This window comes from Phascolarctos cinereus, unplaced genomic scaffold (assembly GCF_003287225.1).
Source record: "Phascolarctos cinereus isolate Bilbo 61053 unplaced genomic scaffold, phaCin_HiC Scaffold_726;HRSCAF=1367, whole genome shotgun sequence".
Classification (NCBI taxonomy): Eukaryota; Metazoa; Chordata; class Mammalia; order Diprotodontia; family Phascolarctidae; genus Phascolarctos; species Phascolarctos cinereus.
Window position 1 is genome coordinate 37,416,175 of NW_027556098.1, and position 18,913 is coordinate 37,435,087.

Genomic DNA, 18,913 nt, shown 5'->3' on the forward strand with positions numbered 1-18,913 from the left:
GACCTTAGTTTCTTATCTTTGAAATAAACTTAATAGAGGTTATATCTATGCTGATCTGATGAGCCATGAGTCTTGTGGCTTAGGTTGGCTCCATTCTTATATCAAAGAAAAAGAAAAGCTCCAAAAGGGCTGGAACAGAAATCACAGAGAAATGAGCCACCACTTGGATATTTGAAAATGGATTGTTGGAGGAAGAGAGGGAAGAATGATAAAAAAGCTGTGATCTTAATTCTTGATCTGACCTCAACTATGCTATACTTCTCCATTAACAATGAATATATCATGAGTAGTAATTATAATTCTTATATCCAGCCCAAGGAAATGTTAAATGCTTAGAATATAAACATGCCACATTCTTCATCTTAAGGTAGCTCATATTCTTTTGAGGAGATATAAAGAGTACAAAAATAAATACAAAGTAGTTTGGAGAGAAAGCATAATCATTTGGAGGGGAAAGATAAATGAGGAAGAACTTCATGTAGGAAACATTATATCACGTGAATTTAGTGAAGGCTTGGAGGTGAGATGCTGAATTTTATTAACAGCTAGCAAACCAATTTATCTTGAATGTAGAGTGCATGATGAGGAGCAATATGAAATAAGGCTCTAGTGGGAAATACCTTGCTGACAATTTGCGTTTTATCTTAGAGGCAACAGAGAGCCAATGAAGAATTTTGAACAGGAAAATAATATCGTCAGACATGTACTTTAAGATGATTTTAGCACCTAGGTGAATGATGTTTGAGAAATAGTAGAGACTGAAAGTAAGTGACCAATTAGTGATCACAGTAAGTGATGGGGACCTGGATTAAGGTAATGAGCCTTTTTTAGTAGAGAGGAATGGATAGACATGAGAACTATCGTAGAGGAAGAACTGATAAATCTTAACAATTGATTGAATGGGGGGCTAGAAAGGGAGAAAGAAGAGGCAAAGATCATTTCAAGGTTGTAAACTTGGGTGACTGGAAGGATGATAGAGCTCACAAAAAGAAGATGGAAATTTTGATATGGCATAAGCTTCAGTGAAGATGAATTGTTTTAGACATGCTGAGTTTGAGATGTCAATGGGATACGTAAGCGGAGCTGTTAAGCAGGTAACATAGGAATCATTTTCAAGAGAGAGTAGCATAAGACATCTGGCATTGGGAGTTATTTACCTAGAGATAACAATTTAACTTAAGAAATCATATGATAATATTGAGTTGAACAGAATTAAAGAAAGAATAGTCAAGAAAAAGGAGACGACTTACACTTTAGGAGTGGTGGCTGGATAATAACCCAAAAATGTAGAGTAAAAATTAATAGTCAAATAGGAGGGAGGAGAACCAGGAGAGAGAAACGTCACAAAAACCAAGATGGAAAAGATTATCCAGGAAGAGAGGAATGTTCAGCAATATCAAACCCCCCAAATATGAAAACAATAAAAGCCATCACATTTAGAGGTTGGGATTCTTCAAAGCTTGTAGAAAATAGTTTCACTTGAATGGTGAAGTCATAAGCCATAATGTTGAAGAAATGATTGGGAAGTGAGGTGATGAATGAATGGGGTATAGACAACTTTGTGTAGAGGTGGGTGGGATGGGGAGTGGGAAGGTGAGAGGAGAAGATAAGGTAACCCAGATAGGGTAAAAAGATGCTGAGAAGGAAAAAAAATGAGTAAAAATAAAACGGAGAAAAATTCACAAATAGTAATCATAACTTTGAACATGAATGGAATGTTTATAGTAGCTTTCTTTGTGGTGGCAAAGAACTGGAAATTGCAGGCATCCCCATCAATTGGGTAATGTCTGAACAAGTTGTGGTTGCATGGTTGTGATGGAATATTACTGTGCTATAAGAAATGATGAGCTCAATGACCTTAGAAAGGCATGGAAAGACTTGAACAAAATGGTGGGGAGCATAGTGAACAGAACCAAGAGAATATTGTATACAGTAATACCAATATTGTTTTAAGAATGAATTTGAGTGACTAAGTCATTTTGACTATTATAAATGCACAAATTAAAAATAAATGATACATGAAGAAAGAAGCTATCTATATCCAGAGAAAGAATTTATAAGTATAGAATAATTTTACATATGTATATACATATATACATATACATATATAACTGTATGTACATATGTGTATGTGTGTCTAATGGTAGCCATCTCTAGGGCATGATGGGGGGAAGGGAAGAAAAAAGGAAAAAGAAGTTACATGATAACTTCATTATATATTTAAAAGGAATATCAATTGTACATAATAGATTTGTAGTTTCACGTGCAATCATCTTTTTTATATACTATGTTATGGAAATGCTTGCTTTATTCAATAAATCAAATTTAAGAACTATACATAATGAAGAGATAGTAGTGTTAAGTGAAGGGTCTTGCTTGTTCATTTGTATAGAGAGATGCCTGGGCATATTTTAGGAAGCTTGGAAGGACTCAAGAGATAGGGAGAAAGCGAAGATGAAAGAGTGAAAGACTGATTGAAAGGTCTGGGAAAAGATAAGAAAAGCTGTGATCAAGGTCATAAAATGGGGTTATAACCGACATGGAGAATGATCATCCATTTGCAGAGACTAGAGCAAAAAAGGACAGGGTGAAAGATGATATAAAAGGGATTTAAGGTGTTAAGTGGGGAAGAAGATCCTCATGTTAAACAAACTCTATTTTCTTAATAAATAGGAAGGTAGATACTCTGCTTAGGGGGGACAGGGAAAGAATGGTATGTCATAGGAAAGAATCATAATACCTCAAATTTCTGTGGTTCTTAAGGTTTACAAAGCTTTTAATTTAGTGTCTTATTGTTTCTTACAATTACCCTGTGAAGTAATTAAAGTGTTATTATTCTCATTTTATAGATAAGGAAATTGAGGCTCACATAGGTGCAATAACGTGACCCTTACCCTACAGTTGGCAAGCATCAGAGATAGTATTCAAAACTAGGTCTCAAGTCCAGCTGTGGCTTCTTTTCACTATACCACTCTGGGGGGGTATGATTAAGATGACCCAGGAAAAATAAAAGGGTTGTAATGTAGCACTGATCTCACAGTTGTTTTGAGGATCAGATGAGATAATGTAAAAAATGCTTTGCATTTTAATAATTAATAATTATTATTTAATATTAATAATTTAATATTTAACAATTAGCTATCAGTAGTGGAGGCATAATTGAGAACAGTGAATTGTTGTATCACTAACTCCAAGGTGGTTCAGCGCAACTTTAAAACAGGAGTAAAGAAGACATATGATGGGCGCAATCCAGAATTGGAATTTGTCAATAGGGCACAAAAATGAAGTATGCAAGGGGAAGGAATAGTTAAATCAGTCAACTATATGGTCAAGATTATGAAGAGAGGAAATTGAGGACAGAACATGGTTGATGCACTAGGTGATTAGGGTTAGTACTGAAGGTTATGATGAGATTATGGGTATATGGCATCAATAAGAGGATAGTAACCGGGAGTTGTAGAGAGTTGTGAGACTGGGAGTGCTATCAGGAGAAGGAAGTTCTTGTTTATGTCAAAAGTGACTCTGGATTATAAGCATAAGGGGAGGAGGAAGTAGGAGGAGGTAGAAGTTTGCTAGACATAGCATGGAGAAAGCACCAGTAATATTTGGAGTTTGTTGCCTTGGGATTAAAGCTTCACTCTGCTACTTTCCTATCTGCCTTGAGTATATCATTTAATTCCTTTGGCTCTTTCTTCATCTGTAAAATGAGGGAATTGGATTAAATTACCTCTAACATTCTCAGAGATCTGAAGCCTATGACACTATGATACTTGGCTTGTAAAGCTGAAGATAATACTCTAATATAATTATATATAATATGTATGTAACATACTAATAAAAATTATGGTTTAGGCAGCAAAAGTGCCTTGGGTGGATCATTTCATAGTTACTACACTCTCTGCATTATTATCATGTCTGCTACTACTGATGGTTCTGCCTGTCTGATTTTACATTTCAGTGATTTGTTACCCTCCCCAAAGATTATTGTTCACTCAGGATATCATACAATAAGTTATAAGGTTATGCTTAGGAAGTTTCTGTACAGAAGAATCAAGGAAACTGCATAGTTAAAAATATATTGCTATACAGGAAATAGATTTGTTGGACCTAAAATTACTGCAAAAAATCAATCTTTTGACTTGCCTGAATTTGTTAAACAAAGATAAATTCCTCAAACAAACAACTCTATTTCTACAACTCAACAACTTTCTCCAGTGTCTGATGGACATGGAATTCATTCTAAGTTCTCAAAATCTGTGCAAAAATATAACCCTAATTCTTGAAGGACTACTAAATTGAAAAGGCTCTGATTATGAACACAGCATGCCTACTTCATTTCTGACAGGCTCATCAGCAGATGATGCATTTTTTAGCTGAATCAACTCTTAAATACCATCCATTAATTTTTAGAAGGTTGCCTATGCTGATAAAGTCACAGATTCTTTAAATATTAAAAAAGAATTTTAATCTGCTTTTATATAATAATACAATCTTTATAAATCTAACATTAATAACAATTGAGTGCAACCACTTCCAAAAGGATCTTGTGTTTTGGAGGATAATGGAATAAGTAGTCAGAATAAAGTATGAATATAAAAGATGTTTTTAAAAAGTTTACAACTCACTACAGAATGGCTCCTTGTCAGCAGTATCAAAATAAACATTCAGTCCAGGAGGCTGCCTTTTAGTTAAAATGTCTTTCCACTGGTCCACATAATAACCTGCAATTTGAAGTATGTAAACCTTAAATAAGGTTGCAATGGAAATAAACTACATGAGATAGAATTTTTGAAGGAGAAGACAAAATGATTCAAATAGAAAACCAGCTCTCTTTTGAATTGACAGTAGTTCACAAAGAAATCTTCTTTCCTCCAAATACTCTGAGCCCCTCATTCTGTATATAGCTTCACTGCTTCTGCTGCTTGCTGCTTTTTGTTCTTCATTCTTGAGGAGGACCGTGACATCAGGGAGGTGATGTCATGACATGCAAGTGAATTGAATTTGAGTGAGCGAGGGCTGTGCAAAGTCACCAGCCTCACTTTCTGGAACCATCTGGGTCCAGTGGCCAGATATAGATCAGGACAACTGGAGATGGCCCAGGATGCAGTGGGCCTTTTGAAGGGAAGGTCTTTAACAGGTCTCAGTTTGACCGAGGCATGCTCATTCAATGGTATATATGCCAAGGTTCTTGTTACCATATTGTGACTAGGTCTCTGCTAATTGACATTCTGAATAAATCCATGAAGCAAATTGGTAATATTTCATAGTACTAATCCTGTAATCAACTTTCAGCATAGTCTCCAAATCCACCAAATATTAATTTTATTCACACATTTGTCTCCTCAGGTTCTCATGTGGTGATTCAAAAAGGATCAGGACATCTGAATTCTAGTCCTACTTTTCCATTATTTTAATAATCTTAGGCAAATTACTTAACATCTTTGAGGCTTAGTTTTCTTCTCTCTAAAATGAGGATATTGGAGTATATGAGGTCCCTTCCGGCTCTAAATCTCTAAAATGTGGATCAAAACAGTTTTATTAATAATTGGGAAAAATTGAAATTTACTTATTTGTTTAATAATTGGGGGTAACCGACTAAATACAACTGTGGTACATGAATATAATGGAATATTTTTCTATCACAGTGATAAGTTCTAACTGGTGAAATCTTGAATATGTACTGCTTGGATACTAATGCTTTGCTCATACTTACAATAAAAGTTTAGATTTGGATCTAAATGATTTCTTAAGGCAAGTCAGCCTAGCTCGAGTACACAGATGAAGAAAGAGGTAATACCATGTGCCAAGCAAATCAAATCATTGCCACAATTTCAACAACCATCTCCTTTCAGACACCAGTAGTGATAGTCCTGAGCCTTGGATCCAAGAGCCTTGAGAATAGCAATGCCCCCAAGACCACAAGCCTGCTTCTAGCCCAGGCTCCATAGTCATCACTGAAGGGAGCAATTGCTATGGAGAAACTGCCGATTTCCTTGCCATGATTAACACCAATGGCTCACCATCTGTTGCAGGCAGATAAGGCAAGCTCAAGAGCCATGGAAGTAATCACCATTCTGCTACTATCCCAGACTAGCAGCTATCATCACGGAAGGAACTCTTGAGGAGATGCAACCTGGCAATTGCCTCTGTGGGTGCTGTAGCACCTGACTCCTTAGCAGCCACATCTGTTGAAGACCAGAAAAATAAAGTTCTCACTACCAAAATCGGTGGCACTGTCAAATGTTTCCACATCGCTCTTGACCCGAGCTTGTCGGGGTCGTGGGGGAGCAGAGCCTCATCGGGCTGGGTCGGGGCTCCCTGACAGCCCCTCAGATCCCCAGTAACAGGCCCGTGGGGGACCTCGCTCCCTGGAGCAACCGCACAGAGACCCCAGAGCCACAACCCTATGGGCCTAGAGAAGCAAATGCAAAGCGCGCTGTGTTTGCAAACTCAACTGACCTGGATTCCAGTTCTGCCCCTTTCCCCTGCTAGTCGTGTGACCTTGTGCTGGTCACTGATCTCTTTTTGGCCCTCGGATGATTCTTCCCTAAAATGAGGTATGACTCGATCACTGAGGACTCTTCGGTCGTCAATATCCTTTGATCTCAGGGAGTTGACCAGAGCCCTCCTCTCGGTTCTTTGATACAGAGACTGGAGAATTATGGAAAAGAGCATTTTCTGGCTTAGTGGCTAAATCTCCTGCTCCAAGAAGTCAGGGTTTAAGGGAAGCCACCCATCTCCCCTCTATCCAGGGGCCATCCAGGAGGCAGCTATCTACAGCATTCTACCCCAGTGCTGGAAGAAGAAGGAATCTGTGGCATTTAAAGATGTGGTCATGGACTTCACTCAGGAGGAATGGGGGCAACTAGACCTTTCTCAGAAAGACGTGTACAAGGACCTAATGTTGAAGAAGTACAGGAATCTGGTTTTGCTGGGGCTTCCAGTTTCTAAACCTGATGTGAACTCTGAGTTGGAGCAAGGAGAAGACTCATGGATACCCAGGAAAGAAGACCCAGGAAGCACCTGTTCAGATTGCCAGACTGTACCTAAGTCCAAAGAATCACTTCCAAATCCTGACTTTTTTGAAGATAATTCAACTGCACCCAAAGAAGCAATAATGGAAACACTACCAAGAATTGGTCCAGAGGACCCCACATTTCAAGAGACCTGGGAATGTGATTGCAGACTAGAGAAGCAGCAGGAAAACCAAGAGAGAGATTTAAGGCATGGAAAGATCACTCACATTTAGAAACTTTCCCCTGGAGAGAGAGGTCATGAAGGTAGCAAACTTGGGAGGATCTTTGGCCTGAGATCAGTCCTTTGTTACATAAAAGAGAGGTCCTATAGGGAAAAGCCTCCTTAAATGTAATACACACAGAAAGAATTCAGACCAACTTAAACATCATAAGATACATGCTGGAGAAAAACCTTATACTTGTAACAATTGTGGAAGAGGCTTCAGTTACTGCTTATCCCTTTCTCAGCATCAGAAAAGTCATACTTCAGAGAAACCATATGAATGTAATGAATGTGGAAAAGCCTTCAGCCAGAGCTCATCCCTTGTTCAGCATTAGAGAATTCTTACTGGAGAGAAACCCTATACATGTAATGAATGTGGAAAAGCTTTCAGTCAGAATGCAAACTCACAAAACATCAGAGAACTCATACTGGAGAGAAGCCATATAAATTTAATCAATGTGAGAGAGCCTTCAGTGACGGCTCAGCCCTTATTCAACATCAGAGAATTCTTACTGGAGAGAAATCTTATGAAGGTAATGAAAGTGGAAAAGCCTTCCACCACAGTGCAAATCTTACAGACCATCAGAGAATTCATACTGAAGAGAAACCCTATAAGTGTAATGAATGTGGGAAAGACTTCAGTCAGAGTAAAAACCTCATAATCCATCAGAAAATTCACACTGGAGTGAAACCATATGAATGTAATGAATGTGGGGAAGCTTTCAATCAGTGCTTATCACTTACTCAACATCAGAGAACTCATACTAGAGAGAAACCTTATAAATGTAAGGAGTGTGGAAAAGCTTTCAGGTGGAGTTTAGCCTTCATCAGACATCAAAGACACCATACAGGAGAGTAAACACAGGACTATAATGAAAGCAGGAAATTTCTAAGTCGCATATTTTTATTTTTATTCTTCTTTCTTTTTTCTTTTCTTTTCTTTTCTTTCTTTTTCTTTCTTTCTTTTCTTTTTTTTTTTTTGTTAACAGTGATCAGTTGTTAGGAAGCAGAGACTCCATAAGGGATTGCAAGCTACTTGAGGTCAGGCTGCTGTTGCAGATTTTTTCCTTTTATAACATCTAGGCCAGGGCCTCATACAGAGGCCTTTAATAAATGCTCATTAATTTAAAAAATGTTTCCACATCATTATCAATAGAAATGATGTTAAAGAAGATGCACTACCATATGCTTAATTGCTGTACCATAAAGACCAAAGGACCTTTCCATATGACTTGCAATTGAAACTTTTTAATATATGTTGGCTCCTCATGTTAAAATGTGAGTTCCTTGAGAAGAAGTAATGGTTTACTTTTCTATTTCTACCTGTAGGGTTCAGGAAATATTTGAAGAATACTTTTTCATTCATTAATTTATAAGAAACAAATAATAAATATGAGGAATACAAATAAATATAAAAGGCACAAAGGAATTATGCAAAGCAAATGAATCAATCCATGAATATTTGTTAAACTCTTATTATCTGTAAGCATTTTTCTAAGTACTTGGATATTGCTGTTTTTCAGTTGTTCGGGTCCAACTCTTCGTGACCCCATGGACCATAGTATTCCAAGCCCATCTATCCTCCACTATCTCTTGAAATCTGTCCAAATTCATGTTTGTTGTTTCCATAACACTATCTATCCAACTCATTCTCTGCTGTCCTCTTTTCCTCTTGCCTTCAGTCTTTTCCAACATCAGGGTCTTTTCCATTTTGACCTTTTAGTGAATAACCTGAATTAATTTCTGTAAGTATGGAATGATTCAATCTCCTTACTGTTCCAAGGGACCCTCAAAAGTCTTCTTCAGCACCACAATTCAAAAGCATTGATCATTTGGTACTCAGCTTTTCTTATAGTCCAACTCTCACAGTCACATATTGCTGGGAAAACCATAACTCCAACTATACAGATCCTTATTGACAAGAGGATGTCCCTGCTTTTTAGTATGTTGTCCAGATTTTCTATAGCTTTCCTTCCAAGGAGCAAGTATCTTTTAATTTTATGGCTAGAGGCACTACCTGCAATGATGGCTGAGCCCAAGAATATAAAATTTGACATTGCATCCATTTCTTCTCCATTTGCTAGAAAGTGATGAGATCATTTGCAAGATCTTAATTTTTTGATGTTAAGCTTCAAGCCAACTTTTACACTCTCCTTTTTCACCCTCCCCAAGAGGCTTCTTAATTCCTCTTCATTTTCTTTCAGAGAGTATATCTGAGATTGCTGATATTTCTCCTGGCAACCTAAATTCTGGCTTTTGATTTGTCCAGGCTGGCATTTTGCATTATGTACTCTGTATACAAGTTAAATAAATATGGTGACAGTATACAATCTTGTCCTACTTCTTTTCCAATGTTAAACCAATCAATCATTCCATGTTTAGTTTTGACTTCTGCTTCTTGGCCCTCATACAGGTTCCTCAGGAGACAAGTAAGATAATCTGGTATTCTCATCTCTTTGAGGACTTGCCACATTTTGTTGTGATCCACATAGTTAAAGGCTTTAGTGTAGTCAATGAAGCAGAGGTAGATTTTTTTCCCCTTGAAACTCCTTTGCTTTCCCCACAATTCAGAGTTTCTAGTTCTTCTGCCTTTTCAAAAACCAGCCTGCTCTTCTCATAATTCTTGGTTCATATGTCTCTGAAGCTTAGCTTGCGGAATCTTAAGCATAAACTTCTTGGTGTGTGAAATGAGGGTAGTTGTTCAGTAATTTGAACATACTTTGGTATTGCCCTTCTGTAGAACTGATATTTTCCAGTCCAGTTTAGTTTTTCCAATCACTGTTTAGTTTTCCAAATTTGCTGCCATACTTAGTGCAGTACTTTAACAACATCATCTTTTAGGATTTTAAATAGCTCAGCTATAATTTCCTCACCTCTGCTAGCATTATTGTTAGCAAAATGCTTCCTGAGGCCACCTTGATTTCATTCTCCCCAGTGTCAGGCTCCAGATCAGTAACCACATCATTGTGGTTATGGGTGATATTAAGATCTTTCTTGCATCATTCTTTTGTGTATTCTTGCTACCTCTTCTTAATTTCTTCTGCTTCTGTTAAGCTCCTACCACTTTTGTCTTTTATCATGTCCATTTTTTTTTTCAGCAAAAGACAAGGTTTATTAGAACACCCAATATGGGCAGACTCTTAAGAAGTCTGAACATTAGTGAGCTAGTGGCTAGATTATAAGAATCTAAGCACCTTAATGGAGACAAGATGACCTTATATGCAGAAAGACTATGAGAGGTATCTAGGAGTGGCCAAGTAGTCTATGAGGTAATAGAATGCCTTGGACCCCTGGCCAAAGGAGAACGGAGGAGGGAAGTGGCCTGGGGCCATAGGGAGGTATGGGATTATAGCCTCAAGCAAACGCCAGAGATTTGTATCATGCCCATTTTTTTCACGAAACTTTCCCTTATAGCTCTCTCAATTATCTTGAAGGGATCTCTAGTCTTTCCCATTGTATTGCTTTTTTTTTTCCTATTTCTTTACACTGTTCATTTACTTTCTTGTCTCTCCTTGCTATTCTCTGGAATTCTGCATTCAGTTGGGTATATCTTTCACTTTCTGCTTTATCTTTTGCTTTCCTTCTGTCCTCAACTATTTGTAAAGCCTCATCACATTTGTATATAAAAATAAAAAAGAAACTATCCCTGTTGTCAGAGAGCTTCTATTCTACGGAAAAGAAAAGAATCAGAACAATGTAAGTAACTACAAGTATTCAAAATTAAAGTCAAAATTAAAAATACAGAAAAAAAGATCAGAAGGGAAAATGGAAACAGGACCTTTTGTTACTTAATATGCACTTTTAAAGGCACTATAGTTAATTTAGAGTGTTTGGCTTTATGTATAATATTTTAAAAATATTTATTTGAATATTTGCTTTTGATGATGATTACCAAGTTAAAATATTTTAAATACTTTTAAAATTACCTTACAATAAAAGAAAATATGGAATTTAATGTTTGTGGAAACTGGCATTCAATTACATTGCTGATGGGATTGTAGACAATCCTAAATTTTTAGAGAATAATCAATAGACAAAACTAGTCATATTCTTTGATTTAGTGATTTTACTGTTGCGATTATCCTGGGATATTGGAGTGGGGAGGAGTATCTAACCATACAAAAATATCTATAGTTACTTTTCTTGTAGATTATGGTATGTTATTATAAAGGCAAACATGATTTAGAGGATAGAGAGCTGGTTTCAAAGCTTGTGCTGTAATCCTTGTGTTCAAGTCTTGCCTCTGGTACATACGGGCTATGTAACTAGTGATTTAACTGCAAGTCACTTAACCTCTCTGTGCTTTAGAAAATGCTAAAATTATAAACTGCAGAGAGGGTACCAAGCTGCATTGGTAAAAAGAGTTTCCTCACCTAAGAGAAATCAAAATAAAATCACAGATCTAATCCCTATACTCCTGTATTAATATGATGGAATATTACAGGGCCATAAAAGGCATGATTAAGAGAAAACATTGAAGACTTTTAAAAGAATGTGTTAAACAATTGTATTTATGTGCACGCATATGTTTATGTAATATAAATAATCATACATATATTACATATTTGTAAATCCAACAAGTCTTTTTAAGTAGATGTGAATTTAGGAGTCAAAGAGCAAACAAATTACTTTTTATTTCATTAAATTGTATGTTATAGTGTGGTTATTTTATTTTAGTAAAAAATACAAGGAATTTAAATTGTAGGTTTTATTCCATCTGTGGTTAGATTGTTGTACTTATGAACGCTGCAGAAATAGGTTAAAAGATATCATCATAACGTATCATTATGGGCAAGTGAGGGATGATGCAATGGATAGCCTTTCTGCCCCCTAGTAAACGTGCAGTGTCAAGAGAATTAGAAAAGATGCCCAGTACATTGCTTATTTCCCTGTGGCCAATTAAAAAGAGCACACAAACCAAAGGTGCACCAATTTGGCAGGCATGGTTAAACTCTGCATCATAAGAAAAAGCACCCAAATTACCAAGATGATACTTACTGAAATCCTGTAGCTGTGAATGTTAACTTTATAATGAACACACACGTGCAAACAACAATCATGACTCAAAGACGAGCATATAATTTCTTCTAGCTCCTCACAGAACACAAATACCAACTGGGTACAAAAAGAAAAATTCCTTCTCCCTGACACTTGGAGACACAGCTTCCCAGAGGATGTGAATTAGCCATTGACAGGGGCAGGGCATACATAATTCACTGCGTCAAGAATAAAGAAACTGACCATTGAACACTATGGAGAGAGTGTGTCTTGGTTATTCACATGTAAAACAAAAATTCACAGAGCTCTTACTTTGAAGAAATCCTTTAATACTCTGAGCAAATAAATAATCAGTAAATGGTAAGATTTGCTTGCTGGGTTTCAAAGCTGACATCGCTCTGCATCGCATCAGGAGAAGAACAGCTGCTGCTCTGCTCCAGTAGCAACAATTATAGCAAAAACAATTTTTAAAAAATTAATCTAAGCAGAAAACGAATGCAAGAAAATTGCATCTGTTAAGTGCCTAAGTGCCAGGCAGTATGTTAAATGCTTTGCAAATATATACTCGTTTGATTCTCATGACTACCCAGCAACCATTTTGCAATTGAGGAAACGGAGGCAGACTCAAGTGACTTGTTTGGTCATGAAGCTGGTAGGTGGCTGTCAGATTGAACTCAGGCCTACTGATTCCAGACCCAGCATTCTAACCACTATGCCAACTAACTGCCTTCACATGAGAATCTACTATAGCAATGATATATGTACCATTTGGATCTAGAAACCCTGTCTCCTTCCAAATATGATTTAGTGTTTCTAAAGATATGTTTATCAGAATATAGTCATGTAAAAGATCTCAAGAATATTTTTTACATAATTTTTGCCAGCTAAAAACTGAATACATCTGCATTTTTGTTGAAAATATTGTCACAAATGAACTATTATCACAAAGTACAATATTTGTGTGAAATGATGCTTACCTAGTTTGGGACATGATGTTGGTTTAAACCCTTCACAAATGGTACATTTACCATTCCTATAATCTTTGTGTGAATGGCAAGGATATGCAGTTAAATCACATTTTGCTTCCAAGGATGTCATGAATAAGTGAACAGCTCTTTGGTGATCACATTTAATAAATGAAGCTCCTGAATGGAAAGAAAAATAGTGAAATGAGTATTTAGTTAAATTAAAATATCGATTCTGAATTGTATCCCTCATAAATAATCAAATGTTGGCTATAATTAAGATCGTAATATTTTAAGCAAATAAAGAAATATCATTTACAAAGAAATCCTCCTGCAAAATACAATATTCACAATTAGTACTGGAAAAATTTATATGGCAAATGTATTCCATTTTACAAATGTTTATAGATACATTTAAGCTTTTTATAACTAAAACCACAACGCTATCATAGTAGTATAACTATTATATTAGAGTTCATCTACATTTGAGTGTTTATATATGCTTTTATAAATGTATTAGGAACTTGTTTCTAGGAATAAATGTGTTTGTGTATGGGAAAACATGAACATATCTCAATAATTCTTTCCCACTTCCAAAATCAGGCCTCATTACAGGCATATTGTCATTCATCCAGTCCATGATGATATGGCAACATAATAAGACTATAATGAGTTATTTTTCCCTCTCTTCCCCCTACCACAGCCATATTAGCCAACTGCTGTTTTGTCAATATCACAGATTAAGAAATGGAAACCTCTCATTTTATAAATAATGAAACTAAAGCTTAGAAAGGCTAAGTGACTTCCTAAAGTTACTTATCTGTGAGTAAATATTAAAGGAAGGATTTGAACTCATAGTCTCTAACTCTAAATCCTCCACTCTTTCCCCTGTACCACATTGGATCTGGAGTGCACTGAGAATGTAACAGGGAATAATACATTTTGATAATGAGAGTGTTGAATGTGAATATGATCCTATACACGAACAGGGAGAACAGGTCATTGTTTGGTTGGGACATATTCATTCAATTCAATAAACATTTAACTAGTGCTAGCTACTAGGACCAGAATAATGTACAATATTCATATTTGTATATTGGTTAGTCATGAATTCACAAATAAATTTATACTAATATTATGATGATGATATTGGTCACATTCTAATATTAAACTTATTAGTTCATTCTGATATTCAACTCATTCATTCAATAAATATTTATTAAGTACTAAGTGTTTAATAAATATTTATTGAGTACTTGTAGAGCACTGTTATTTGTGCAGTACCAATTCAAGTATCACACCATTTTGAAGAGTCTCACAGTGTACTTCTAATACACTTGAGGTTTCTCATTAAATCATTTATCGTATTATTAAATATTAATTAATTATTAAATTTCTTACTATAGTATAGATTCCCCCAAAAAAACAAAGCCTATCTGGGACCTTATACAAAATATCTAAAAGTAACTTTATTATGGAAAAACTCCATTATAATATTATCACTTACCATTGATCTACAGAGGACCACATAGATTACATTACGGTGAAGTCAAGTCAGATTGTGTAAAGGGTTAGGAAGAGAGAGCAAAGATAGCTTTTTTCAAGGAGTTTAGATGAAAAAAGCAGAAAAGATGAAAGGATGACAATTAGCAAGGATAGAAGGATAAAGCAAAGGATTTTTGAGGATAGGGAACTATGAGCATATTCATAGACTAATAGATGGGGGGAAATAAGTGATAGACTTGGGAGAGAAAAGGACTGCTTGAGCAAGCAGAGAGAGGGATTAGTTTTGCTAAGGCATAAGGCCCCCTCATCATTTGAGACAGAGGTGAAGGAGGAGACAATGGCAGAATTTATATGTGTGGTATGAGATGAGGAAGAGGGAGGAACTCATAGCAAATGGTTTAAATACTTTCTGTAAAATATGAGGCAAAGTTCTCAGATTAGAGGGTAGAATAGGGTAAGGGAAACCATAAGAAATTTGAAGAGGGATGGAAAGGTTTGGAAGAGTCACTGTGGAGAGTGAGGTACTAGAGCACAGTGGATAGAGTGTCAGGCCTGCAGTCAGTAAGACCTAAGTTCAAATCCAGCCTCAGTCACTTACTAGCTGTGTGAACCTTGGCAAGTCATTTAACCCTTTTTGCCTCAGTTTCTTCTTCTGTAAAATGCATTGGAAAAAGAACTAGAAAATCGCTCCAACAACTTTGCCACGAAAACCCCAAATGGGGTCATGAAGAGTCAGAAACTACTGAAATGACTTAACAACAAGAAAGGTATAATAGGATTGCATAGCAGCAGTAAGGGCCCAGTTGACATTGTGTAACATAAATTTGTAATGGACCCAATCAATATAGTTAGGTCATTATTTTCCATCTTTATTCAGTAGTAGGAGTGAAGGAAATGAATGGTAGGAGTCAGTCAAGTGTGAAGCTAGACAGAGCGAAATTGGTGAAATGAAAAGGGGTCTATGGTCTCAATACTAGAACACCCTATAGAGTTGAATTGGTTCACCAAGGGTTCAATATAGGAAAAAGAGGAGAGAATGGTTAGTGCAGGAAAGATGGCCTGGGAGAAAACTGAGAGGGCAAGGGATTTGAGGTTACAGTGTGAATGAAGAGTAGGGTTTGGTAAGGGAAGGCAGAGAGGGAGAGGTAGAAAGCCAACAGATTATGGTCAGTTAAGGAGATTTCAAACTTCTAGAACATGGAGGTGTTGTATTTGTGAGCATGTCAAGATCAAAGGTATGAGCGTCTTTGTATGCAGGTGATATGGGATGGAAGAGATGCTTGTGGAAAATGATTAGGTTGAGGAGCTGAGTAGTTAGGGAGTTTGAGGGAAAATCAATATGCATGCTTAAGTTCCCTAGTATGGTGGCAGGAGTTGGGCAGGAGAGAAAAACTGTGAGCCAGGTTCTAAACTTGGTGAGGAAGGATGGGGAGGGACCTGAAGGTTGACAGACAACAGCTACCATGATTTTGATTGGATGGTAGAGATGAAGAGCATGAACCTCAAAGGAGAGATTACTGGGTGACAGAGTTAGGGAGACAGTGACAGTGGGGAGTAAAAAGTATTTCAAGTGCTCCATGTTGATTAGTGAGCCAAGGAAAATAAGGGAAGTTATAGCTAGTACTAGCAAGGGTATCTAGAGAATCTGTGTCATCAGGATCAAGCCAGGTTTCAGTAACCACCGAACATGGAAAGAATAGGAAGGAAAAGATTTAGGATGAAACAGTTTGTTATCTTTGAAACAGGTATTCCACAGGTATTCCTTCTGCATATTGGAAGGACTTGGTTGGAATTTTTGAGTGGGAGTTTTAAGGGGATGAGATTAAGGAATCTGGTAATAGGGAATGAGGATGTTGTAGGGTATGTCTGGTGTCTAGGTGTGAGAACATTCATCATTAAGTAGAATGTATCAGCCTGGAGACAAGTGTAGCATGAGATGGGAGACCCCGTTTTACTACTAACATAACCAATTGTTATAAATCTGAAATATTCTCTGAAAATTTGGGCAAAATGGTATCTACTAGGATAAACTAGCGACATATTTTCAAATTACACTTTTAATCTAAATTTAAACATAAAATTATTTTGTTAGGGAAAATGACAATGACTTACCTGAAAATATTGATTTTGGGCAGCCAGGTTGAGTTTTTCCTCCATTTGGATAAAAATCTATGTGTCCCAAAGGTTGCTTGATTCCAAGAGCTAAAGAAAAAGCACTGTCATAAAATTTAAAGGAAAAAACCAGACATACCACATAGAGAAAAATTTGATCCATTTAAAATTATGAAAAAGATATTAGGAAATAAAAAAAAATTAAAGGCTCTACATAATACCTTCAATTGCATAAAAAGGATACTTTTATGGCATGAATAATTAAGAATTAATAATCAACCAAATTTCTCAATTCTTTATATAATTTTCACTATTTGTTCTAATGTGATATAAGCAATATTTATTTCCAATCATGATTCAAGGTAATGCTAACACATAAACAGTCTTCAGAGAGGACATGACCAATCCTTATGATTTTATCAGGGACAGTTTTACCTAGTTAACAGAATCGCAGGAATCCCTTATACCATATACCCAGTTATGTCATTTAACCTTTGCTTGAAGAGATACAGTGAGGGGAAGCCCTCTTTCTCCCTATGGATTCAAGTGAAGCCTAAATCTGCCTCTCTGAAACTTCCACTCATTGTTTCTAATTCTGCCTTTTAGGGAGAAGTCTAATCCCTCCTCTGCATGACAGCCTTTGAATACAGTAAGATAATTCTTTTGTTGCCTTTGTCTTTTCTTCCAAGTAATATCTTTTTTGTTTAATTCATGTTTGTATGGTATGATCTTTATGCCCTTCCCTGTCTTTATCATCCTTTTCTGAACACTCTCCAGACTATTAATGCCCTTCCTAAAATGTGATATCTAGAACTGAACAAAATATTGAGATGTGGGCTGAGCAACAAGAATATAGAAACTTTAAACTCCCTTGCTGAGTTATTGTCATCCTTTTTTCAGTCCTAATTAAAATCTCTGCTTTAAGCTAAAAATTTCATGATATTATAAAATAAGTATATTTAATTTATACAGAATCACAGAATCATGTCCACTTAACCCACTCAAGGTATATGTTCCATTTTTGCATTTTGAGTTTCTACTTTTGCTTCCATTTCTATAGGGAAGGCAAAAATTATACAATGAAATATTACCATTGCTATCAGAATGGATGACATCAACAAACTGTGCATCAGTATAATCTAATCTCTTATGTGGTGGTTTCCCAGAAAAAAATGGACCTGCAGGATCAAGACCTGAAAATCAAAAAGAATTTTTGTAGCTATCAATTTTAATTGCAAGCAAGTCAAAACATATACCTGAACTATTTTTATTATTCAGTTGTGATTTTGTTAATGTAGGGAGCTTGACAGGTATGCAGTCTCTAAACACTGGTGAAGGTCCAAAACTCTTCTGTAATTTATAAACTTAGAGGTTTTGCCTGATGGACTGAGAGATTTAGTGATTTGCTCCAGGTCTCACAAGCTAGTAGCTGTCAGAAGTAGCACTTGAACTCAAGTCATTCTAATTCCAAAATGACCTATCTATTAAGACAAATTATACTACTATAGCTATATAATACTATTTTTAAAATTTGGATAAATATTTACTAAGAAATTGCTCTAAAGGGAAAGGAATAAATTGATAATTTAATTCTTTGATCAATATTTGTTACCACTCTTCTCAGTATTTCATGTTTAATAACATAACGTATGATTGACTGGAACAATGTTTAATTTTTTATTTTGAAGGGTTTCATTTTTGAAAAATAATTTGGGGGATGAATAAATAACCATGTATGGTTTTTTTTTGGGGGGGAGGGCTAGGCCATGTGGTTAAGTGACTTGCTCAGAGTCACACAGCTATAAGTGTCTGAGGCCGGATTTGAACTCAGGTCCTCCTGAATCCAGGGCCAGTGCTCTATACACTGTGCCACCTAGCTGCCCCCATATCTGATTTCTTGGCAAATTTATTATACACACATGTACATATACATATATTTCAAAGAACTGGTCACAAAATATCAGAATTAGAAGATAACTTAAAAGATCATCTAGTCCGACCTTAACAAGAACCTAACCCAATAAAACTTATCCAACAAAAGTGTCTTCTTGGATTAGGGTATATATGGAAACCAACACTCTAATTTTATAAGA

The 18,913-nt window shown here is 36.2% G+C and overlaps 1 protein-coding gene across 4 annotated transcripts in view; it reads right to left on the reverse strand.

The window, feature by feature from the left end:
• Nucleotides 1–18,913, reverse strand: part of LIPI (lipase I) — a 64,624-nt gene that overhangs the window by 15,540 nt on the left and 30,171 nt on the right. For 2 of the 4 annotated variants that reach the window (XM_020992962.2, XM_020992959.2), the window contains exons 4-7: nucleotides 17,912–18,013; nucleotides 16,821–16,910; nucleotides 13,215–13,382; nucleotides 4,626–4,721 (exon numbers count right to left, since the gene is read on the reverse strand). In XM_020992962.2, coding sequence (XP_020848621.1) covers nucleotides 4,626–4,721; nucleotides 13,215–13,382; nucleotides 16,821–16,910; nucleotides 17,912–18,013 — 456 coding nt within the window. The remainder of the gene's footprint in view (nucleotides 1–4,625; nucleotides 4,722–13,214; nucleotides 13,383–16,820; nucleotides 16,911–17,911; nucleotides 18,014–18,913) is intronic. The other 2 variants (XM_020992961.2, XM_020992960.2) reach the window with 2 other exon arrangements.